This window comes from Bufo bufo, chromosome 4, assembly GCF_905171765.1.
Source record: "Bufo bufo chromosome 4, aBufBuf1.1, whole genome shotgun sequence".
In the NCBI taxonomy this organism is placed as follows: Eukaryota; Metazoa; Chordata; class Amphibia; order Anura; family Bufonidae; genus Bufo; species Bufo bufo.
The window spans coordinates 285,266,644-285,287,171 of record NC_053392.1 but is presented as its reverse complement, the minus strand read 5'-3'; the positions used below and the strand labels follow the sequence as shown (position 1 = coordinate 285,287,171).

Genomic DNA, 20,528 nt, shown 5'->3' with positions numbered 1-20,528 from the left:
ATGGGACTACAGGATTGTGTAGTCCTGCAAACTCCTGGGAGCATGGGATATTAGTGAGAATATCTGTCCAATTTCTCTATTGTACACCAATATGCCTCCTTCGTGTGGAGGTTTTGTTGAGCCACTTCGTTTTAAAAGCGGGAATTTGGATGAGTCCAGCTATCAGATGTCCAAGCTGGTATGGGGTTAATACGTCTGCTGCGATTCAATATGTTGGATGGATCTATTAGGGTGTTACCATAGGCTTTTGGACACCTCCGGTAGGTATAGTACAAAGTTCAACAAATATTTCTCCTTGACCCGCAAAGTTTAAAAAGGTTCAAAAATAAGTAAGTGTGAGTTTACCATGTCCTCGGCGTCTGCTCCTGCCGTCCTGGGTTATTTGTGCTTAAAACCGCAATTGCGTTTTTGTTGCTTTTTTGGTGCATATTTAGTTTTTCACTGGTTCCTATGTACTTGGTTCAAATGATATCCTCTCTGTTCAGAGGGGTAGATCTGTTCATTATCGTTGAAATTCCATTGTGTTCTGTTCAAGTCGTGCTTGGCCTGATGCATGCAGTGAAGTAAATACTGCGGTGGATGAGGTGGAGTGGGTGCCTTCCCCGGAGGTGACATAGAGGTGCTGGTAGACAGCCGGACACTCTATGTCTTGTCAAGAGGAGGCACCCTACTCCGATTAGTGGCCGTGTACCATTGTAAATCTTTGTAGTGGGGGAAACTGATATTCCCTGTCTCGTAAGGGGAGGCAATTCTAGTTCTGCATTTAACCCCTTGGGGATTAGGGTCTTGAATTCGTAGATCCTCCTAGATTCTAATCTGGACATCTCCGCTATATGGTTACCCCCTCTCCAAGGTTTCTTAACTCTCTCTATGGCTGTGAATTTAAGTGATAAAGGATATTGGTTATGGATTTCTTTGTAATGTTTGGATAGAGAATGTTGGTCAAAACCTTTCCTAATGTTGTTGATGTGTTCGGATATTCTTTTTTTGAAAGTGCGCTTTGTGCGACCGATATATTGTTTATCGCAGGGACATTGCAGCATATATATCACGTCTGTTAAATTACATGTAAGGTGATCTTTTATTTCTAAACTGAATGAATTATTGGTGGATTGTATGTTAATCGTTTTTCTGGGAAATTTTGCTACTTTACAGTTGCTGCATGTTCAACATCGGAAATAGCCTTTTAAATTCAGCCAGTTGTTAGTCTCTTTTGTCCTTGACCTCCTACATGACTTTGAGGCCCAAATTTGGTGCCTTTGTATATGGACATCTGGAACTGTATAGAGAGTAAATGCAAAAAGGCAGAGGACTATACATTTGATGATGTCGAGGGCACCATCCCACTGGAAAAACCCACTAGATCTATGAGAGACACATTTAGAGACCTGGAGAACCTACTACACAAACAACTGAGACAGAAATGGGAGATCAAATCATTTAACCAATACCAGGAAAATGACTCCATCCCCAAAGGTCTCCTTTTAATGAAAAATCCTGCATCAGACTAGATCAGTGATGATTTCAACACGGAATGGAACAATTTTTTACATAAACAATCCATTACACTAATTCAAATGATCATTAAAAGGAGAGCGGAGGTGTCCAAAAGCCTATGGTAACACCCTAATAGATCCATCCAACATATTGAATCGCGTATTAACCCCATACCAGCTTGGACATCTGATAGCTGGACTCATCCAAATTCCCACTTTTAAAACTAAGTGGCTCAAAAAAACCTTCACATGAAGGAGGCATATTGGGGTACAATAGAGAAATTGGACCGATATTCTCACTAATATCCCATGCTCCCAGGAGTTTGCAGGACTACACAATCCTGTAGTCCCATTTGAACTATCTTTCTACAGCTTACCTGAAATATTTATCATTTTTATAGCTTTTCTCTGATTTTATAATTATTTAATTTGTATTTTTACATATTTTTTCGGCCTTCATATGTGGTTTAATATTTGTTTTAGTATCTGTGTGCCCTCTGCAGGTGTCTGTTGGGATATACCAGACACCAATTAGGCCCTATATGATATAGGTATTAGAGGTTTTTTATACACGGTTTTATATATATATATATATGCTCTGGTTTCATATATGTCTCTGCTTTTATACTTTCTATTACGTATTGACAACTAATAAACAACAACTTTCGACTAACAGTTCTGGGTGATAGAGTGCCTGTTACACTACAAACATATCCAATTACAAAACAATGAAACTTTGTTTGAAACAAGATTATTTGTAAAGTTTCTTAATTTTCTTTTTAGATCTACTGGAGCATGTTACAGATAGTGGGCTTTGAACCACTGTGCCAACTAACCAGCTTGACTTAGGGCTAAACCTAAGAGCATTGTCCTGGTGCTTCCCTGATTTTCACCCTTTAATCCCTATACAGGGATCTAGCTTTTACAGCAGGGAACCAAGAAGGTGCTACCTCCTGGAGTAGTCCTGGTATAGTTGGAAGCTGACCCACTGCGGTATGAGAGCAGTCAGGCTGTGCTTGTAGTGGGGAAACAAGCCTAGGTTGGGGCAGGAAGAGCCTGTGATTTATCATAAATCAAGTCTGAAGTCTGGCCAATGAGTCAAAATTGAGAACAGGCTAAGGTCAGGGCAGGCAATAAAGCATAAGAGATGTATAACAGGCAGAGGTTCAGTATACAGTTAAACAGACTGGATAGCACACCTTCACTGGTCAAATAGAATTCTAGAAACCTAAATGTCAGGCACCGTCCCACTGAGGAAGTTGCCTTAAAGGGGTTGTCCGAGTTATTTTTTTGTTCTTTGTATGTTTCTAACTAGGCAAATGAAACAACTTTACAATTGACTTACTTTATCTCTAGTTGCTAGATTTCACTGAGGGTCACATGACCTGTGATGTCAGCTTCTCTCCCTGCTCTGATGATGTTTCGTGCACAAAGCTTAAGAGATCAGATATGAGTCTGTACACGAGACGTCACTGGGCTGGCCACGCCTCCCTGCTCTACCGTCTGCTGCTGCTGCTCTCTGCCCTGTGTCTCCCTCCCACTGGATACTTCAGGAAAGATTACCCCTTCATCTGCACAGACTCAGGGCTGAAGGCTTTACTAAGTAGCTGCATGCAGTGAGGAGACAAATGCTGGGCACAGGAGCTGACAGACTAGAGGAGTTATGCACAAGGACAGGTAGGGAGAAGATCCTGTGTGTATCAGCAGTGTCATTGTACAGCTAGGACTTGTAGTCCTACACATACAACATGCTGCTGAGTCTCCCAGCAGGCAGACATGTCACTCAGGGTAGCTCTTATAGTCACTCCCTTGGCAGAGCAGGAGATAGGGCAGAGATTGCTGTTTTTGCAGGTAATCTTGCAGGGCCAGAAGAGAACCAGGGAAATGAGGAAATATAATTATATTTACCTAAAACTTGCTTTGCTCAGTTATACAGTACAGACGAAAAGTTTGGACACAACTTCTCATTCAAAGAGTTTTCTCTATTTTCATGACTATGAAGGCATCAAAACTATGAATTAACACATGTGGAATTATATACATAACAAACAAGTGTGAAACAACTGAAAAAATGTCATATTCTAGGTTCTTCAAAGTAGCCACCTTTTGCTTTGATTACTGCTTTGCACACTCTTGGCATTCTCTTGATGAGCTTCAAGAGGTAGTCCCCTGAAATGGTCTTCCAACAGTCTTGAAGGAGTTCCCAGAGATGCTTAGCACTTGTTGGCCCTTTTGCCTTCACTCTGCGGTCCAGCTCACCCCAAACCATCTCGATTGGGTTCAGGTCCGGTGACTGTGGAGGCCAGGTCATCTGGCGCAGCACCCCATCACTCTCCTTCATGGTCAAATAGCCCTTACTTTCAAAGTTTTCCCAATTTTTTGGTTTTCATTTCTTAAAGTAATGATGGCCACTCGTTTTTCTTTACTTAGCTGCTTTTTTCTTGCCATAATACAAATTCTAACAGTCTATTCAGTAGGACTATCAGCTGTGTATCCACCTGACTTCTCCTCAACGCAACTGATGGTCCCAACCCCATTTATAAGGCAAGAAATCCCACTTATTAAACCTGACAGGGCACACCTGTGAAGTGAAAACCATTTCAGGGGACTACCTTTTGAAGCTCATCAAGAGAATGCCAAGAGTGTGCAAAGCAGTAATCAAAGCAAAAGGTGGCTACTTTGAAGAACCTAGAATATGACATATTTTCAGTTGTTTCACACTTGTTTGTTATGTATATAATTCTACATGTGTTAATTCATAGTTTTGATGCCTTCATAGTCATGAAAATAAAGAAAACTCTTTGAATGAGAAGGTGTGTCCAAACTTTTGGTCTGTACTGTATATTGCTGCCCATCAGATTAACAGTGCTATATATTATTTTTTTTTCATAACTTGGACAACCCCTTTAAGTACCCAGGTGCTGCCAGCCATAGGCTGGGGAAGGAATTAGATGTTCATGCTTCATAAGGAAAAGGCCAGGAGGCCATCGCAACAGGATGCAATGCATGGCTTACAGCATTCACTGAACATTCTGGCGACCAGGACCACCTCCAGCTGGGGAGGACCAGAGTGCCAGACAGTAGGGGAAGCCGATTGGGTGACTGAATAGCTCGGCACCCATGCCTGCAGGGATAAGCAGGGTAGTGGTGGTCATGAGACGCCAGTGTAACATAGCATTAATAAAAATTCATTGTAATAGTTGACTCAATTTTATAATATATTTTGACATCAACTACCAGTATGTCTCCCTCAATGAGTGATTTTATGGCAATTGAAGTCATGACAACAATTCTCAATAAACTTACATAAGTAGTAAAGTTCAGTGTAGGTTTCAATACCGTAGGATAATTGTAAAATTCACTGTAGTACTCTTTGTTGACAACATATACACTGGACGTTTGATTTAAAGATATACCTAAAGTAGGACAACAGAGATTATATTATTACAAATCCCTAGGTTGAACTTGATAGACTGCATTAACTATGTAACAAATCTTAAAGGGAATGTGTCATCTGAAAACTACCCTATTGCCTGCATCAACCTGAAAAAAGGTTGTAAAGTCATGGCCACTAGGGGTCTCACTTCCACCTAAGTTGCAATCCACTGCCTGTTGTCAAACAAGATCTGTCCCTGGTAATAGAGACTCAGAAGACGGCCCATAGGAAATGAGGACATGTCAGAGCTAGCTGAGTTGTGAGTCTAATAAAACAACTGCTTCTACGTTGCTTCTGAACATGACAGGAGCCTCCTGCTTTTCAGTAAGTGTGATTTAACCCTCTTTATCCGCTTTCAAAGTTCCCTAGAAGAAAACAAACATAATGGGAAATAAGAGAATAAGAGAAGTGAGGTCACTATATACAGCACTGGCACTTTCAAGAGAAGGGAGACATTCATTGTGAGAGAATTGTATCTACCTGTATTACTGAAACAGGGAATAATATGTTTAAAAGTGACTTTAAGGAATCCCACATATTAACTGTTCTTCACACAGTTATGATTGTAGAAAAGAAGCATAGCCATTATGCATATTGTAGGCTTAGTGACCAGTGCGCAAATTGCAGGATTATATACGTTTTTTCTTTAAATACAGATAGTAACCAGTGTTCCCTCTAAGTTGTGTACTCTGGACAGAAGGAGGTTAAAACAATGTACTAACAAGTATTAAAGTGCCCTAAGACAGTTGTATCTGAATTCTTAACTGAATTGTAGCGAACACAGCTTAGAGGGAACAGTAAAAAAAAAAAAAAAAACACCTCTCCAAAAATTCTAAATAAATATGTTGAACATAAAAACACAATATAAACAATAGGTCATTTTATGAGGGCACATTCCCTTTAACTTCATAATGTAATGCACAGGTAAAAGAAGGTAAATAGTTACTGGGGGAGATTTATCAAGACTGACATTTCCTGTGCACCACAGTCAGATGCTCCTACTTTATAAATTAGATGCATCTCTGGCAGGGCCACATTTATAATTAGGCACCCACCCACCCGGGGGCAGCACTAGTTTTTTTCCCCCCACTTTTCCCTCCAGATCAAAAACTGTAGGACCTGCAATGATGTCAGTAGTCTCAGTAGTGTACAGTAGAAGTGGAGCTGAATGATCTGTGATGATGTCACTGTCATGTGAGTAGTGCAGACGAGGAGGGCACTCAGCAGTGACAACCAGAAATTGTGGTGAAGAACCTGTGAGGACATGAGAAGGGGTGGAGCTCATCAGTGGAGAGTAGAAGTGTTGAGGAAGGACCTGTGATGACCTCAGCCTCATGTGATCAGTGCAGAACTGGGTGGAGCTCAGCAGTGATGAGCATGTGGTTTTTCCCTGCGCTTTATCATCAGTGATGGCCAGTTTGCATTGTTCGCCCGCGAACATATGCGGACTGCCATCTTTTTTCACAAGTCCGGCGAGGCACAGGTAAGCCCTTACCTGTGCCTGTGCGCGAGCCAGTCTGAAAACAAGTGCGGTCAGCGGGAGCAGGCAGTTCCAAGAACAGCCACCGGGGGCCTTCATCGGGCTGTTCTCGGAACTGCCTGCTCCCGGTGACCGCATTTGTTTTCAGACCGGCTCGCGGCACAGGCACAGGTAAGGGCTTACCTGTGCCTCGCCGGACTTGTGAAAAAAGATGGCAGCCCGCATATGTTCACGGGCGAACAATGCGAACTGGCCATCACTGTTTATTATGCAGAAAAACTACAGCATAATACAGTATCAGCAAAGTGAATGTGATTTGACAAATCTGATGTACACTTTGTGTATGTTGAAATTTACCTGCCATGTGGATTTTAAATCCAGGATAGGTCATCAATATCAGACACCCCCGCCGATCAGCTGTATGAAGGGAAGGCATGTGCAGTGTGCATGTGCCGTCTCCCTTATCTCTTCCTGCTCACTGCTGCTATGTCTATGGGGAGCAGGAAGAGAGAAGGGAGACGGCACATGCACACTGCATGTGCCTTCCCTTCATACAGCTGATTGGTGGGGGTGCCAGGTGTCGGACCACCGCCATTCTGATATTGATGATGATCTATCCTGAGGATAAGTCTTTGCTTACAATGTGGCAGCAATGACTGGCCCCTCATAACATGTTACCAAGGTAATCAATCACTGGTTGCACTGATGATGCGTTGGCCTTGTGATGTCACTGAAGCAGCCATAGGTTGGCTACTACAGTGATGTTTTGGGAGGACATTTGACTACCACAACATTGTAAACAAAGACCAGTATTAGTCATTTTGCCTGTTGTCAGGGTTATCCCATGCACTGTCCATAAAACTGAACTAACAAGTTAGTGATCTAAGACAAACATATTTTTCGATGACATTCTACGTGGTCAAAACTATTTAATTGCAGACAGGTTGCAATAATGCAATACTGACGGATAAATAAAACCATGGCTATACTGCATTCTACAGGGTGGGCCATTTATATGGATACACCTTAATAAAATGGGAATGGTTGGTGATATTAACCTCCTGTTTGTGGCACATTAGTATATGTGAGGGGGGAAACTTTTCAAGATGGGTGGCGACCATGGCGGCCATTTTGAATCCAACTTTTGTTTTTTCAATAGGAAGAGGGTCATGTGACACATCAAACTTATTGGGAATTTCACAGGAAAAACAATGGTGTGCTTGGTTTTAACGTAACTTTATTCTTTCATGAGTTATTTACAAGTTTCTGACCACTTATAAAATGTGTTCAATGTGCTGCCCATTGTGTTGGATTGTCAATGCAACCCTCTTCTCCCACTCTTCACACACTGATAGCAACACCGCAGGAGAAATGCTAGCACAGGCTTCCAGTATCCGTAGTTTCAGGTGCTGCACATCTCGTATCTTCACAGCATAGACGATTGCCTTCAGATGATACGAGATGTGCAGCACCTGAAACTATGGTTACTGGAAGCCTGTGCTAGCATTTCTCCTGTGGTGTTGCTATCAGTGTGTGAAGAGTGGGAGAAGAGGGTTGCATTGACAATCCAACACAATGGGCAGCACATTGAACACATTTTATAAGTGGTCAGAAACTTATAAATAACTCATGAAAGAATAAAGTTACATTAAAACCAAGCACACCATTGTTTTTCTTGTGAAATTCCCAATAAGTTTGATGTGTCAAATGACCCTCTTCCTATTGAAAAAAAAAAAGTTGGATTCAAAATGGCTGACTTCAGAATGGCCGCCATGGTCACCACCCATCTTGAAAAGTTTCCCCCCTCACATATACTAATGTGCCACAAACAGGAAGTCAATATCACCAACCATTCCCATTTTATTAAGGTGTATCCATATAAATGGCCCACCCTGTACATTATTTAACTGATGTCTTTGATTGAGTGTACCAGAATGGGTTAAGCTATTTGTAGAAATAACCATATAAAATGAGAGAAATCATGTTGCCATGTCCATCTACTTTTCCTTCACAGTCTAGGCTGTGAGCCCAGCAAAATTATGAGATTATTATACCAGAAAGGATCATTTTGTTGTGAACTGTATGTGCTCTATGAACATGGAAACCTGCCTTAGTGTTTTTTTTAGGGTTAACGCACAGCCTTGTTTAGAAATGGTAATACAATTTAAGGTTTTATAAAAGTACAAAATAATGTCAATAGTGCTGTACAGAAATATATATTTAAGGTAAATCTCCAAGATCAGACAAAATCTAGCCAAGAGGGGGCATAAAACAATAAAATATCCAATTCTTATTATGGCTGCTGCAGCCAATCATTAGTAGCTCAAGACCACTGAGGCCAGTGATTGTTTGCAGTGGTCAGGTAATCATGTATACTTATTTATTTTACTTACTTATATAGCGCTGACATATTCTGCAGCGCTTTATAGACCCACTGTCAACAATGGAGTTCCTAATCTAAGTTCCCTATCAGTATGTCTTTTGGAGTGTGGGAGGAACCCGGAGTAACTGGAGGAAACCCACACAAACAAGCAGATTCCATGCAGATGTTGTCCTTGGTCGGATTTGAACATAACGCTGCAAGGCACCAGTTCTAACCACTGAGCCACCATGCTGCCCCATATGGGCATATCATTAACAAAGCCAAATAAATAATAACCGTCAGGAAGAACTAGATTTTGTGTACTCTTGGAAAACCCCTTTAATACAAGCACAGGTCCCAAATGAATGTATAACAAAAGGGAAACCGGAGGAAACATGCCTTCAGCCTCATCTTTCCATCCCTGCTAAAACATATGAACCTGTTTCACTTGCCAAATACTCTGACAACCTAAGGCTAAGGATTGCTGCCAAATTATTCACTGCTTTTCAATTTCAAATAACAATAGAGTCTTCTGGAGAAATGAAATGCACTACTGTTGTTCCTAAGAAGTCTGAAGACTCATCTCTCAGCCTAAATAGCATGCTACTACATGCTACCGCTATGCAGGGATGGGAAAACTTGCCAGTACCAGTTATACTGTATCAGAAGCACTCTGCTGATTTGTTTTCTCTGTAGTCTAAACTGTACTCGCTATCAGTTTTCTGTTTAATCACCTCCTTTGACCATTTCTTCAACCATTTCCGCCACACTTGAGAAGTCTGATCTCAGGCCCAGAACAGCGGTTTATTCTCATACAGGAGGTCAGTCTCCCATGACTTCACTAACTTCCTTTAAACTAGACATTAGAAGTCAGGCATTCCAGTTATGTAGTCGCAGCAGCATCTCGGCATGAGGCTGCACTAATACGCACAGTATCTGGCCTTCTGCTGTACAGAATACAGGAGGAGAAGCAGTGGTATACAGTACCTACCAAGGAGGCAGTTGATTACTATGGGACCCAGAGGGAGCGGAGGCCCTTCACTGAACTCCTCCTCCATTTCTTAAATAGATTCATTGCATTTTTCCGACAGACTCCACTAGGGGGCAGCTCATGAATTCTTATGCAGTGAGGTCCCCTTAGTGGTGCCTGCCGGCAGCCCGTTTTATAAGGTAGTTGTCTGTCATAAATACATGAGAAATATGGTGCTTAGAATGCGCTCCATATTTTGAAGCACCTGTTTCCAACATAGAAGTCAGATAAAGTGGGGAGCAGGAGGGCAACTTTTTTATTACAATTTAGTTTTTTAATAAAAAAAATTGTGTTTCTACTTAATACTAGTACTAGAAAAATGGTTGGGCAGGGCGGCCATATTATGTTTTGCTATGGGGCCATATGAGATCTGTGTATGCCCCTGAGGAGAACCATCCAATATGGTGGATGAACCAATAACAAATGGCTGCTGAAAAATTACTTTATTATTTTAGGTAATAAGTAGATGATGGTATATTTGCCTTTTGCAATGTATAGCATATGGTGGGTATAATGGTTGAAAAAAGACTTTAGTACCTTTTTAAAGGAAAGCTCTTGTACTACAACCTAAGAAAAAATTTAAAAATGACTTATACTACTGCTTCCATAATATTTTTTATATCTATGCACCAAATATAACTGTCCCAAAAATGTACTTAAAATATTTAAGGCTGGAGCTATAGCTAGACTTTTTTTTATAGCACTTTTAATTGCAGAGTGACCGCAGAAGTCAATGGACTGCATTGGGCTACAGCTTTAGCTCATTAGTTAAAGTCAAATAAAAATACTACAAAATGTCCAGGTGTAGGTCCAGCTTAAATGGTGAACACTACGTACAAGTGTGAAACAAGAACATTTTATAATGGAAGCACCTTTTGTATTATTACAATAGTTCTCTGCCTAACCAAAGTCACCTAAATATATATACGGTATAAAATACCACCCAATTGCCAAATGATTTTAAGAAATGTACAATTTTAGTATCATTGTTCCTACTCATGGAGTAACCTGAAACTCAGAACAATAAATGGACATTCATTCAACATTGTCATTCACTACCGTACTTTTACCTCTGCACTGGTTACATACATAAACCCCAGTGTATAGAGTTAATTTACCAGTAAGATCCTCAGTAACTATGGCGACGACATCCACCGGACCACCAAATGGTAAAGTTTCAGAATGTGTATTTTCATATTTCATAAGCTTTTGCAGATCTTGATCAGTAAAGCTAAACTTTGAAAAACCATTTATCTGTAAACATAATAAATGACAAATTATGTTGCAATCAAAGTGATAAATCTGAACTGAAGTAAATTGAACTGTACCCAAAGATATAACTAAACTAGATGCAACATGATTGAAAAGTTAAGCTGATATCAGGGCAGAGACAGGAAAAGGTTCAACATAATAGGCGGAGAGCTTCTTTATACCTGGCGTCAGCTTCTTTATACCTAGGCATCAGATGCTATTCTTTTTTTATACTACCAAAAAAAGGGGATACATCCCCAACAAGATGTTTTGCCCAAGGGTGTCCACAATTACTTTAAACCAATGGAGTGTAGAGACTGTGGCACCTTACCGCTTGACCCCTGGATACCACTAAATAGTGACAGTTGACAGTTTTAGATGCCACATTTTCAAAGCTACAAAGCATATATTAATTAAGAAAATGAATTTTAACAACCTGTAATATACAAGTAGACTTACCTCATATTGCTTGCTTATATTGTTTTTCTTCTGATGAAATGTGTTATAATGTAAGGTAATAGCAAGCTTTCCTTTCACCGGCATCCCATAAGTATATCTACAATGCAAACCAAATATAATCACTGCACAATTATATAAATGGAAAAAGAGTTGTTACAGGGGTTTTCTGGTAGTAGGATATTGATGTCCTATCCTCAACATAGACCATTAATATCTAATCGTTAGGGTTTGACTTCCAACACCACCACTGATGAGCTGTTTGAAGAGTCTGTTACAGTATTTCAGCCTCCTCACAGAATACCAAGCACTGTTGTTATCGCAGTCCAGGCCCATTTACCTGAATAGAACTAAGCTGCACATAGGCCATGTGACCAATGAACAGGCTATCGCTAGTCTAGGATTAGGCTGCAGTGCTCACTTATGGGCTTTATCATCTTCAAACAGTTGAATGGTGGGGGTGCCTGGTAGCTGGACCCCACAGATCAGATGGAGGATAGGTCGTCAATATTTGGATCCCATTAAACCCCATTAAATTATTTATTATATCTGTTCACAAGTATGTTCATCCAATTTCCCTGAGATTCCATAACAATCAAAATTTCTGACAGCTATGTGAAAGTATCTATCATATTAGTGTGTTTTTCAATTTTATGTACAGTAAGTTAGTTCCACTTGTAGTTTCTTATGTTCTTAAGGCCAAGTTCCAATTAAACAAGTATGTGTTTGCTAGTTGAACACAAAGTCAATTTGACTATATTTTGGCATAAGAGCAGTTTTTGATGCATGCCTCGTAGGAATATAAGGTGACTTAAGGTTATGAAGAACAAAAGAACCATGTTTAGACAGGTTACGGCCATTTTTTCATGCATGTTATTAGGCAGTAATGTAAGCTTTTGAGGCCCTATTTCGGATGGTGTTTATCTGTAATACATTCATGCATTTATATTATTATGAAAACGATTGGTACAATGTCTTATTACACTGTACTTTAACCACCCAACACTTGTTTTGGTGTAAATAAAGGAGTTAAGGGGCGTTTCCCCGGGAGCTCTTTTGAAATTCAATTTTGGTATTTCATATTTCTTTTTGGAGGTATACACCCTGTACAGAATTATTAGGCAAATGAGTATTTTGACCACATCATCCTCTTTATGCATGTTGTCTTACTCCAAGCTGTATAGGCTCGAAAGCCTACTACCAATTAAGCATATTAGGTGATGTGCATCTCTGTAATGAGAAGGGGTGTGGTCTAATGACATCAACACCCTATATCAGGTGTGCATAATTATTAGGCAACTTCCTTTCCTTTGGCAAAATGGGTCAAAAGAAGGACTTGACAGGCTCAGAAAAGTCAAAATAGTGAGATATCTTGCAGAGGGATGCAGCACTCTTAAAATTGCAAAGCTTCTGAAGCGTGATCATCGAACAATCAAGCGTTTCATTCAAAATAGTCAACAGGGTCGCAAGAAGCGTGTGGAAAAACCAAGGCGCAAAATAACTGCCCATGAACTGAGAAAAGTCAAGCGTGCAGCTGCCAAGATGCCACTTGCCACCAGTTTGGCCATATTTCAGAGCTGCAACATCACTGGAGTGCCCAAAAGCACAAGGTGTGCAATACTCAGAGACATGGCCAAGGTAAGAAAGGCTGAAAGACGACCACCACTGAACAAGACACACAAGCTAAAACGTCAAGACTGGGCCAAGAAATATCTCAAGACTGATTTTTCTAAGGTTTTATGGACTGATGAAATGAGAGTGAGTCTTGATGGGCCAGATGGATGGGCCGTGGCTGGATTGGTAAAGGGCAGAGAGCTCCAGTCCGACTCAGACGCCAGCAAGGTGGAGGTGGAGTACTGGTTTGGGCTGGTATCATCAAAGATGAGCTTGTGGGGCCTTTTCGGGTTGAGGATGGAGTCAAGCTCAACTCCCAGTCCTACTGCCAGTTTCTGGAAGACACCTTCTTCAAGCAGTGGTACAGGAAGAAGTCTGCATCCTTCAAGAAAAACATGATTTTCATGCAGGACAATGCTCCATCACACGCGTCCAAGTACTCCACAGCGTGGCTGGCAAGAAAGGGTATAAAAGAAGAAAATCTAATGACATGGCCTCCTTGTTCACCAGATCTGAACCCCATTGAGAACCTGTGGTCCATCATCAAATGTGAGATTTACAAGGAGGGAAAACAGTACACCTCTCTGAACAGTGTCTGGGAGGCTGTGGTTGCTGCTGCACGCAATGTTGATGGTGAACAGATCAAAACACTGACAGAATCCATGGATGGCAGGCTTTTGAGTGTCCTTGCAAAGAAAGGTGGCTATATTGGTCACTGATTTGTTTTTGTTTTGTTTTTGAATGTCAGAAATGTATATTTGTGAATGTTGAGATGTTATATTGGTTTCACTTGTAAAAATAAATAATTGAAATGGGTATATATTTGTTTTTTGTTAAAGTTGCCTAATAATTATGCACAGTAATTGCCACCTGCACACACAGATATCCCCCTAAAATAGCTAAAACTAAAAACAAACTAAAAGCTACTTCCAAAAATATTCAGCTTTGATATTAATGAGTTTTTTGGGTTCATTGAGAACATGGTTGTTGTTCAATAATAAAATTAATCCTCACAAATACAACTTGCCTAATAATTCTGCACTCCCTGTAGAAATGTACATAGCAGCCAAGAGGGGACTCTCTGTAAAGTTGAAAACTCTGAAAGCTGGAACTCAGAATTTGTCTACACAGTCTACAGTATTTCTTAGCGTACATATTGAAAATGGCAGTTTGCATCTAGTTTGTCCCATCCGGGCAACCATATCTTATATGAAATCTACCTCGAGCAATTTGGAGTCTCAGAGCCTCTATAATGTCTATAAATGATTACTAGACTAATGGAAAGGGATTGTGCTATTGAGGCTAGTATAAGTGTGATCTATTCATATGAGTACACATGACATATTTAATATTGCTGAAAAAACCTAGAACTTACCTTGCAGTGATTGTACCTTCTAACAAACCAGTTTTCATTGAATGATGTGTTGGTGCGGACAGGAGAAGTTCAAATTTTGGTAAAACTATAGTGCAAATAAAAGATTGCTATAAAATAATAAATCTCATACGTTCATATTTGATAACAATTATTTTGTATCCAAAAAAGAAATGATAATGATTGACATGTACATACCATAATGGGTTACAGTAAAGGTTTGATAATGAAGTTGTTGCTACAAAAGAGAAATTAAGATTTGTTACATTCCAAAGTTTTAACCAGGCTGTCTAAATTGTCTTTACCATCTGCATCTTTCCATTGTGTAAAATGTTGAGCAATTGGCGCATACATGATTTATTATTAATTAAAGCAAATACAAAACAATACATATAATGGATTATAATTGAATGTGTTCTGTTGGATCTCCCTGTTAAGAATTATGTTCACATGATAGCACAGATGTATTTGTTTTCTATGTTTTTTTTTTATTGGCTGTGTCTTTAATTACCATAATTGTTTATTTTCAACATTTTATTTAATTTGTATTGAATAATAAACAGAAAACAAAGGAAACAATAGGCAAGTACATATTTCTGCACAAGTGCTAAGATACAGTAAAAGATATGGTATAAACTTGTTATACAACAAAAGCAGTAAATCAATGTCCCGAAATCTGGAAAAGGACTTCGAAAGCCTTATGACACTGTTGGCTTGCAGGTCATAACACCCTCAAAACTTAGAACCAAACGTGGCCTATAAAACACAATAACAGTCTGAGTCATGTCTCATAAATATGATATATATCGAAATATGATAACATAATGCACTGCATAATATCAACAGGAAGGGAGAAGAGGAAAGGCCAAGAACCTGTATTTTGGAGACAAACTGCATGAGATCATGAGAATGGATAATCTAGGTTAGGGCTACCAATGACATGTGGTGCAAAGGGAGGGACAAAAAAAGGAGAAAGTAAAGAGAAAAAAGAAAACTCCAAAAGGGACAAAAGATCTAAATTTAACAGTAAGAAACATGTCATTGGTAGCCCTAACCTAGATTATCCATTCTCATGATCTCATGCAGTTTGTCTCCAAAATACAGGTTCTTGCTGCATTGACTGGAAGACAATCCAGGGAGCACGTATAAGTAGATAGAACAGATAAAGCAGAAACAAGGAGGGAGAGTTAGGTAGCACATCCAAACTTTTGACCAAAATCTAACCAACATTGGGCACTTTCAAAATGCACAGAATACGCTCTGTTGTTCTGTATAACTCCAAAGGAGAGGAGAGACAGTGGGCATGTAGTTTTGATGGCACCACTTATGAGGGTACCACTTTGAAGTATTTTATAACCAGCCTCCAGCATCCTGCTAGAGATGGAAAATTTATGTATTAATGTGTATAGAAAATCCCTCTGCGGTTTGCCAAGTAATTGAGGTTTCCATCCTGCAAGAAATCTTGGGCCTGAAACTTGTTAGCAGATATCCAATGTCAGAATAGATCATTTTCCGTGCTAGGTGGGAATGATGGGTTACCTAGTATGAAAAATAATTGGGATGGGAAAAGGACAACGTCTGCTCTTGGAATGATATGCGGAAGATACTTCAGAGTAGGGCCTATAGTGAGGTGTGTATATGCCTCCAAGGGCTTTTGTTAAACCATCCATGCATAAAGTACATATGCAAATCCTTATATTAAATTCCACAGATTCACATTAGACTTGAATGAACGTATGAGACTGTAAGTATAGTAATACGAATATAGAACAGCTACCACTGACTCTCCTCAGTAATTTTTTTTTATGTTGATACTCACTTCTGTTCCCCGAGTATCCATAAGCCAAGTAATGTATTAAAGCAGTATTTCTCAACTCCAGTTCTCATAACTCACCAGTATGTCATGTTTTGTTAGTATTGTGCAGGTGATATTGTTAATGTCAATTAATTTGCATGTACTACAGGTATTCATTCTGTCGGATATTCACAAACCATGACTAGCAGGTGGGTCCTGGGAACTGGAGTTGAGAAGCACTGTATTAAAGGGCATTTCCTAGGTCCATCCTCTGCATTTCATGACCATTCTGAGTATCGACATATAAATTACTGAACTAAGCGTGAAGAAGCTCACTCTCAGGTCTAGCAGAATATTAAAGCAATTGACACAGCCACATTTGAGGTTATATTGAAAGGACGTTCTTCTCAATAATTGTAATAAGGAGCATTCCAATGCAATATGCCAAATTCTTGAAATAAATGCCCCCCCCCCCCCCCCCAGCTCTACCACCACCACCATACACACACACCCATCCTATCACTAGACATATTTTACTTGCTGGATGGAGACTGAGACTGAGGTTGAGAGGTCTGATGGGGGCTGATCTAAGATGGGAAGGGTCTGATGAGGGTCTGATCTGAGGCTGATGTAGGCTGGGAGGTCTGATAGGAGGCTATGGAGGTGGTGGGCAGATCTGAGGCTGAGAAAGGGACAAAGGTAGGGACAGTTGCAAGAAAGAGGCCAGGGACAGGGGCAGGGAGAGTGAAAGCTTGGTGACCCCTCTCTGACCCCTTCTGGGAGGAGCTTGGCTGCCATTAAAGCCAAATAAAGAGCTAAATATTTAACATTTTCAACTTAAATATTAGACTGCTATGTGTGGTCAAAATGGCGCCTGTACTATTTGTAATGTATAGTGCAGCCGCCATTTTGTGCTATAAAAATACAGTGCTCTAGATTTTTTTTAATTGAAGCGCAATTTCTGTAACTTACCCCTAAGTCACTTATATGTTTTACCAAATATAGCCGTCAAATTTTTAAGTGAGAATCTTGTATGGCCCCCCGAACAATGTTAACAAATATCCAAATGGCCCTCGGCAGCGAAAATGTTCCCACCCCTGCACTAAGGCAACGATCTGTTACAATTGTCTACAAATTAGCACTGGTAACAACATATTTCACAGCGCTTTCTACATGAGGTGATAATTGGCTGTAACGAGTGTTTATTTCTGAATATTGGATTTGTATAAAAGGTTTCACTGTTCAGCCGCCAAATGATCAAACATTTATTTTTCAGCTGATCAGTTCTTTTCTACCACCATAAAAATTCCCTTAAAAAGGGCATGTGCTACTGAGTACCTGAAGAATCCACAACAAATCTGTGGCAAATCTGCATGAATACATGTGGATTTTGATACAGGTTTTGCTGTGGATTTTTCTGCAGACTTGCTGTGGATTGAACCCTAGCGCATTGCAAACTGTAAATTTCTCTGTCCAAATTCACAGCATAAATGAAGTTTTGATAATTAAAAATCTACATCACATGTCAATTTCCGCTTGGATTCTGCACAGAATTTTTATGCAGCGTGTGGATGAGATTTGTTTAAATCTCATCCGCTTTGCTGCCCCTGTAAAATAATGTGCACAAGGTTATATTCGCTTGCTAAAAATTTGGGCTAAAAGGTCCACATCAAAATTCCATGTGCTTTCCACGTGGCTTCTTTGGGCAGTTTTCTGTTTTTGATTTGGTCTTCAAGCCTCCCATTGATTTAAATGGGAATTTTCATGCAAAATCCGTATGAACATGTGGCTTTTTCAAAGATGCGGATTATCAATCGAGATGCGGAAAAAGCTACAGTGTAGACCGAAAATCAGGTGGAATAAGGGTGAATTTAAAGCAGACTCTACAAGACTTTGGTGTAAAAAACAAACCAAATCTGTATAAAAATCTGCCGTGTGAAACTAGAGCATAAAACACAGTGCTTGCAATTCTTAAGCAGAAAATCACAGCATGTACAACCCCAGCATGGGCGTTTCCTAAGGGTTTTGGTAGCCAAAATCAAGAGTGGATCATAAAAGGTAAAAAAGCATTAAAGGGGTTGTCCTGCCATATACTGTATATTGTCAGGAAAGGAAATCAATATCTGATCAGTGGGGATCCGACACACCCGCTGATAAGCTCTTTGAAGAGAGCTGCTTCCTGGTCTTTACACTACAAATTGTCTCCTGTGGAGCGGCAGCATAGTATAATTTCAAGTACTCGCTCGAGTCAAGTGAATGGAGCGAGTATGTGTCATTACACTGCACTTCTGAGACAAAGTGCAGTGTAATGAACGGGAAGTGGCGCTCACATGGAGAGTCACCTCCTCTTCAAACAGCTGATTGGTGGGAGTGCCGGGTGTTGGATCAGATATTGATGACCCATCCTGACAATAGGTCATCAATATATATGGCAGGACAACCCCTTTAAGGACACATACGACTTCTCCTCTCTTCTTTACTCCCGGTTTTTGCTTCCAAAACTGAATGCAGAAACCTGACCATGTGGCTGTGCCTTTAATGTTCCCAGAGCCCCATTAAGCAAATACAGATTTAAAAACGGACCTCGACAGGACCTCCTAAATAAATACAGCCCCCCCCCCCTTCTTCCTCCCGCAAACAAGTGTGATCAAGATCATTTTAAGGTCCTTCAGCAGGTTTGCATAAAGCAGTTTTGTTGCATTTTCTGACATGATTCTCTGCAAAATCCCACAATAAAACCACAAAGTGCTTAAATGTTGGGGCCCAGGATCACTGCACAATTCATTTGTATCATTGGTTTTGTCGCAATTTGCCTTGATGAAAATACAAGTTTTATAAAGTATTGTGCAGTGTGGGCTGGCAGCCAAATCATCGTATTATAATCTATTGTTGGCCACAAACATAGTAAAAATTTTTAAAAAATGTGGTGATGATAAAATGAGTTGCAAAAAAAGCTCATTTAACAAATTCAAGCTGTCTATCCAGTCATTTCTCAGAGTTTCACATCTGCTACCAATTGTTAACATTTTGGAAAAGGTGTGTGCCATCACATTTTCCATCTATTTATGACTTTTGCCAATTATTTTAACCTGACTTTAACCTTATCCATAAAACAAAGTCAGCTGGCGTCTGTTAATTGTTTTGCTCTAGTGTCTTTTGATGTATACTATCAACCATAACAAAAGAAATATTCCAAACTGTTCTATAAAAGTCTCAAAAGTTTATCAGTCTTACAAAAGGATAAATACATTTTCTTTACTGATCACTAACACATGCATGTATACAGCACATGACATTCTCCTGGAATGATTTAACATGGCCACCAGTAACCTGTCCTAGAATGTGAGCAGGACTGTTTGCCTCCACTTGCAGAGCTGCCTGGGGGAAATTGGGGGAAGGGCTCCCTACACACTACGCTCTGCACTTGCATATACTATATATTGATGAGTTTTCCTGTGATGCTGCTCAGCCATGATGGCATATCATAGGCAGGATCACATCATTACCTTATAAACTTACACCCCTAAGCAGCTCTGCAAGTGGAAGCCACCAGTCCTGCTCACATTCTAAAACAAAATGAAGGCGGCCATTTTATAACATTCGTGGAGAACCACAAATTCAGCTGATAAAATACAAGATCAAGAAAGTGAGAGACTGGATAAAGACAAATAGTATTAACAAGAAATAAATAAAAATAAGTCTAAAGAGGACATTGAACAGAAAAAAGAATAATACATTTGTTACAGTTAGAGTTGAGCGGACACCTGGATGTTCGGGTTCGACGGGTTCGGCCGAAATTCGGGAAAAAGTTCTAGTTCGGGACCCGAACTTGACCCGAACTTGACCCCGAACCCCATTGAAGTCAATGGGACCCGAACTTTTGAGCACTAAAATGGCTGTAAAAATTTCATGGAAAGGGCTAGAGGGCTGCAAATGTCATCAAAATGTGGTTAAAAGCATGGCAAGTGCTCTGCAAACAAATGTGGATAGGAAAATGACTTAAAATAACATAAAATACGTAAAAATAAAAAATAATAATCTTGATCTAGGAGGACCAGGTCCATATGGAGTAGGAGGTTGAGGAGGTGGTGGATGTGGCGGTGTAGGTGGAAGTGGTGGTGGAGGAGGAGGAGGTAGCCTACACTTCTTTTTGGTTTTAAATGTATTTGTATTTTTTTTAAATTAGGGTACACCCCAAAACATTGGGAAATATAACCTGTGGTAACCCCCTCCAGT

General features: G+C 40.0%; 1 protein-coding gene across 1 annotated transcript in view; it reads right to left on the bottom strand.

The window, feature by feature from the left end:
• CD109 (CD109 molecule) overlaps window positions 1-20,528 on the bottom strand; it is a 284,990-nt gene that overhangs the window by 161,118 nt on the left and 103,344 nt on the right. The window contains exons 7-11 of the mRNA XM_040430041.1: window positions 14,696-14,735; window positions 14,501-14,585; window positions 11,515-11,611; window positions 10,923-11,058; window positions 4,803-4,912 (exon numbers count right to left, since the gene is read on the bottom strand). Coding sequence (XP_040285975.1) covers window positions 4,803-4,912; window positions 10,923-11,058; window positions 11,515-11,611; window positions 14,501-14,585; window positions 14,696-14,735 — 468 coding nt within the window. The remainder of the gene's footprint in view (window positions 1-4,802; window positions 4,913-10,922; window positions 11,059-11,514; window positions 11,612-14,500; window positions 14,586-14,695; window positions 14,736-20,528) is intronic.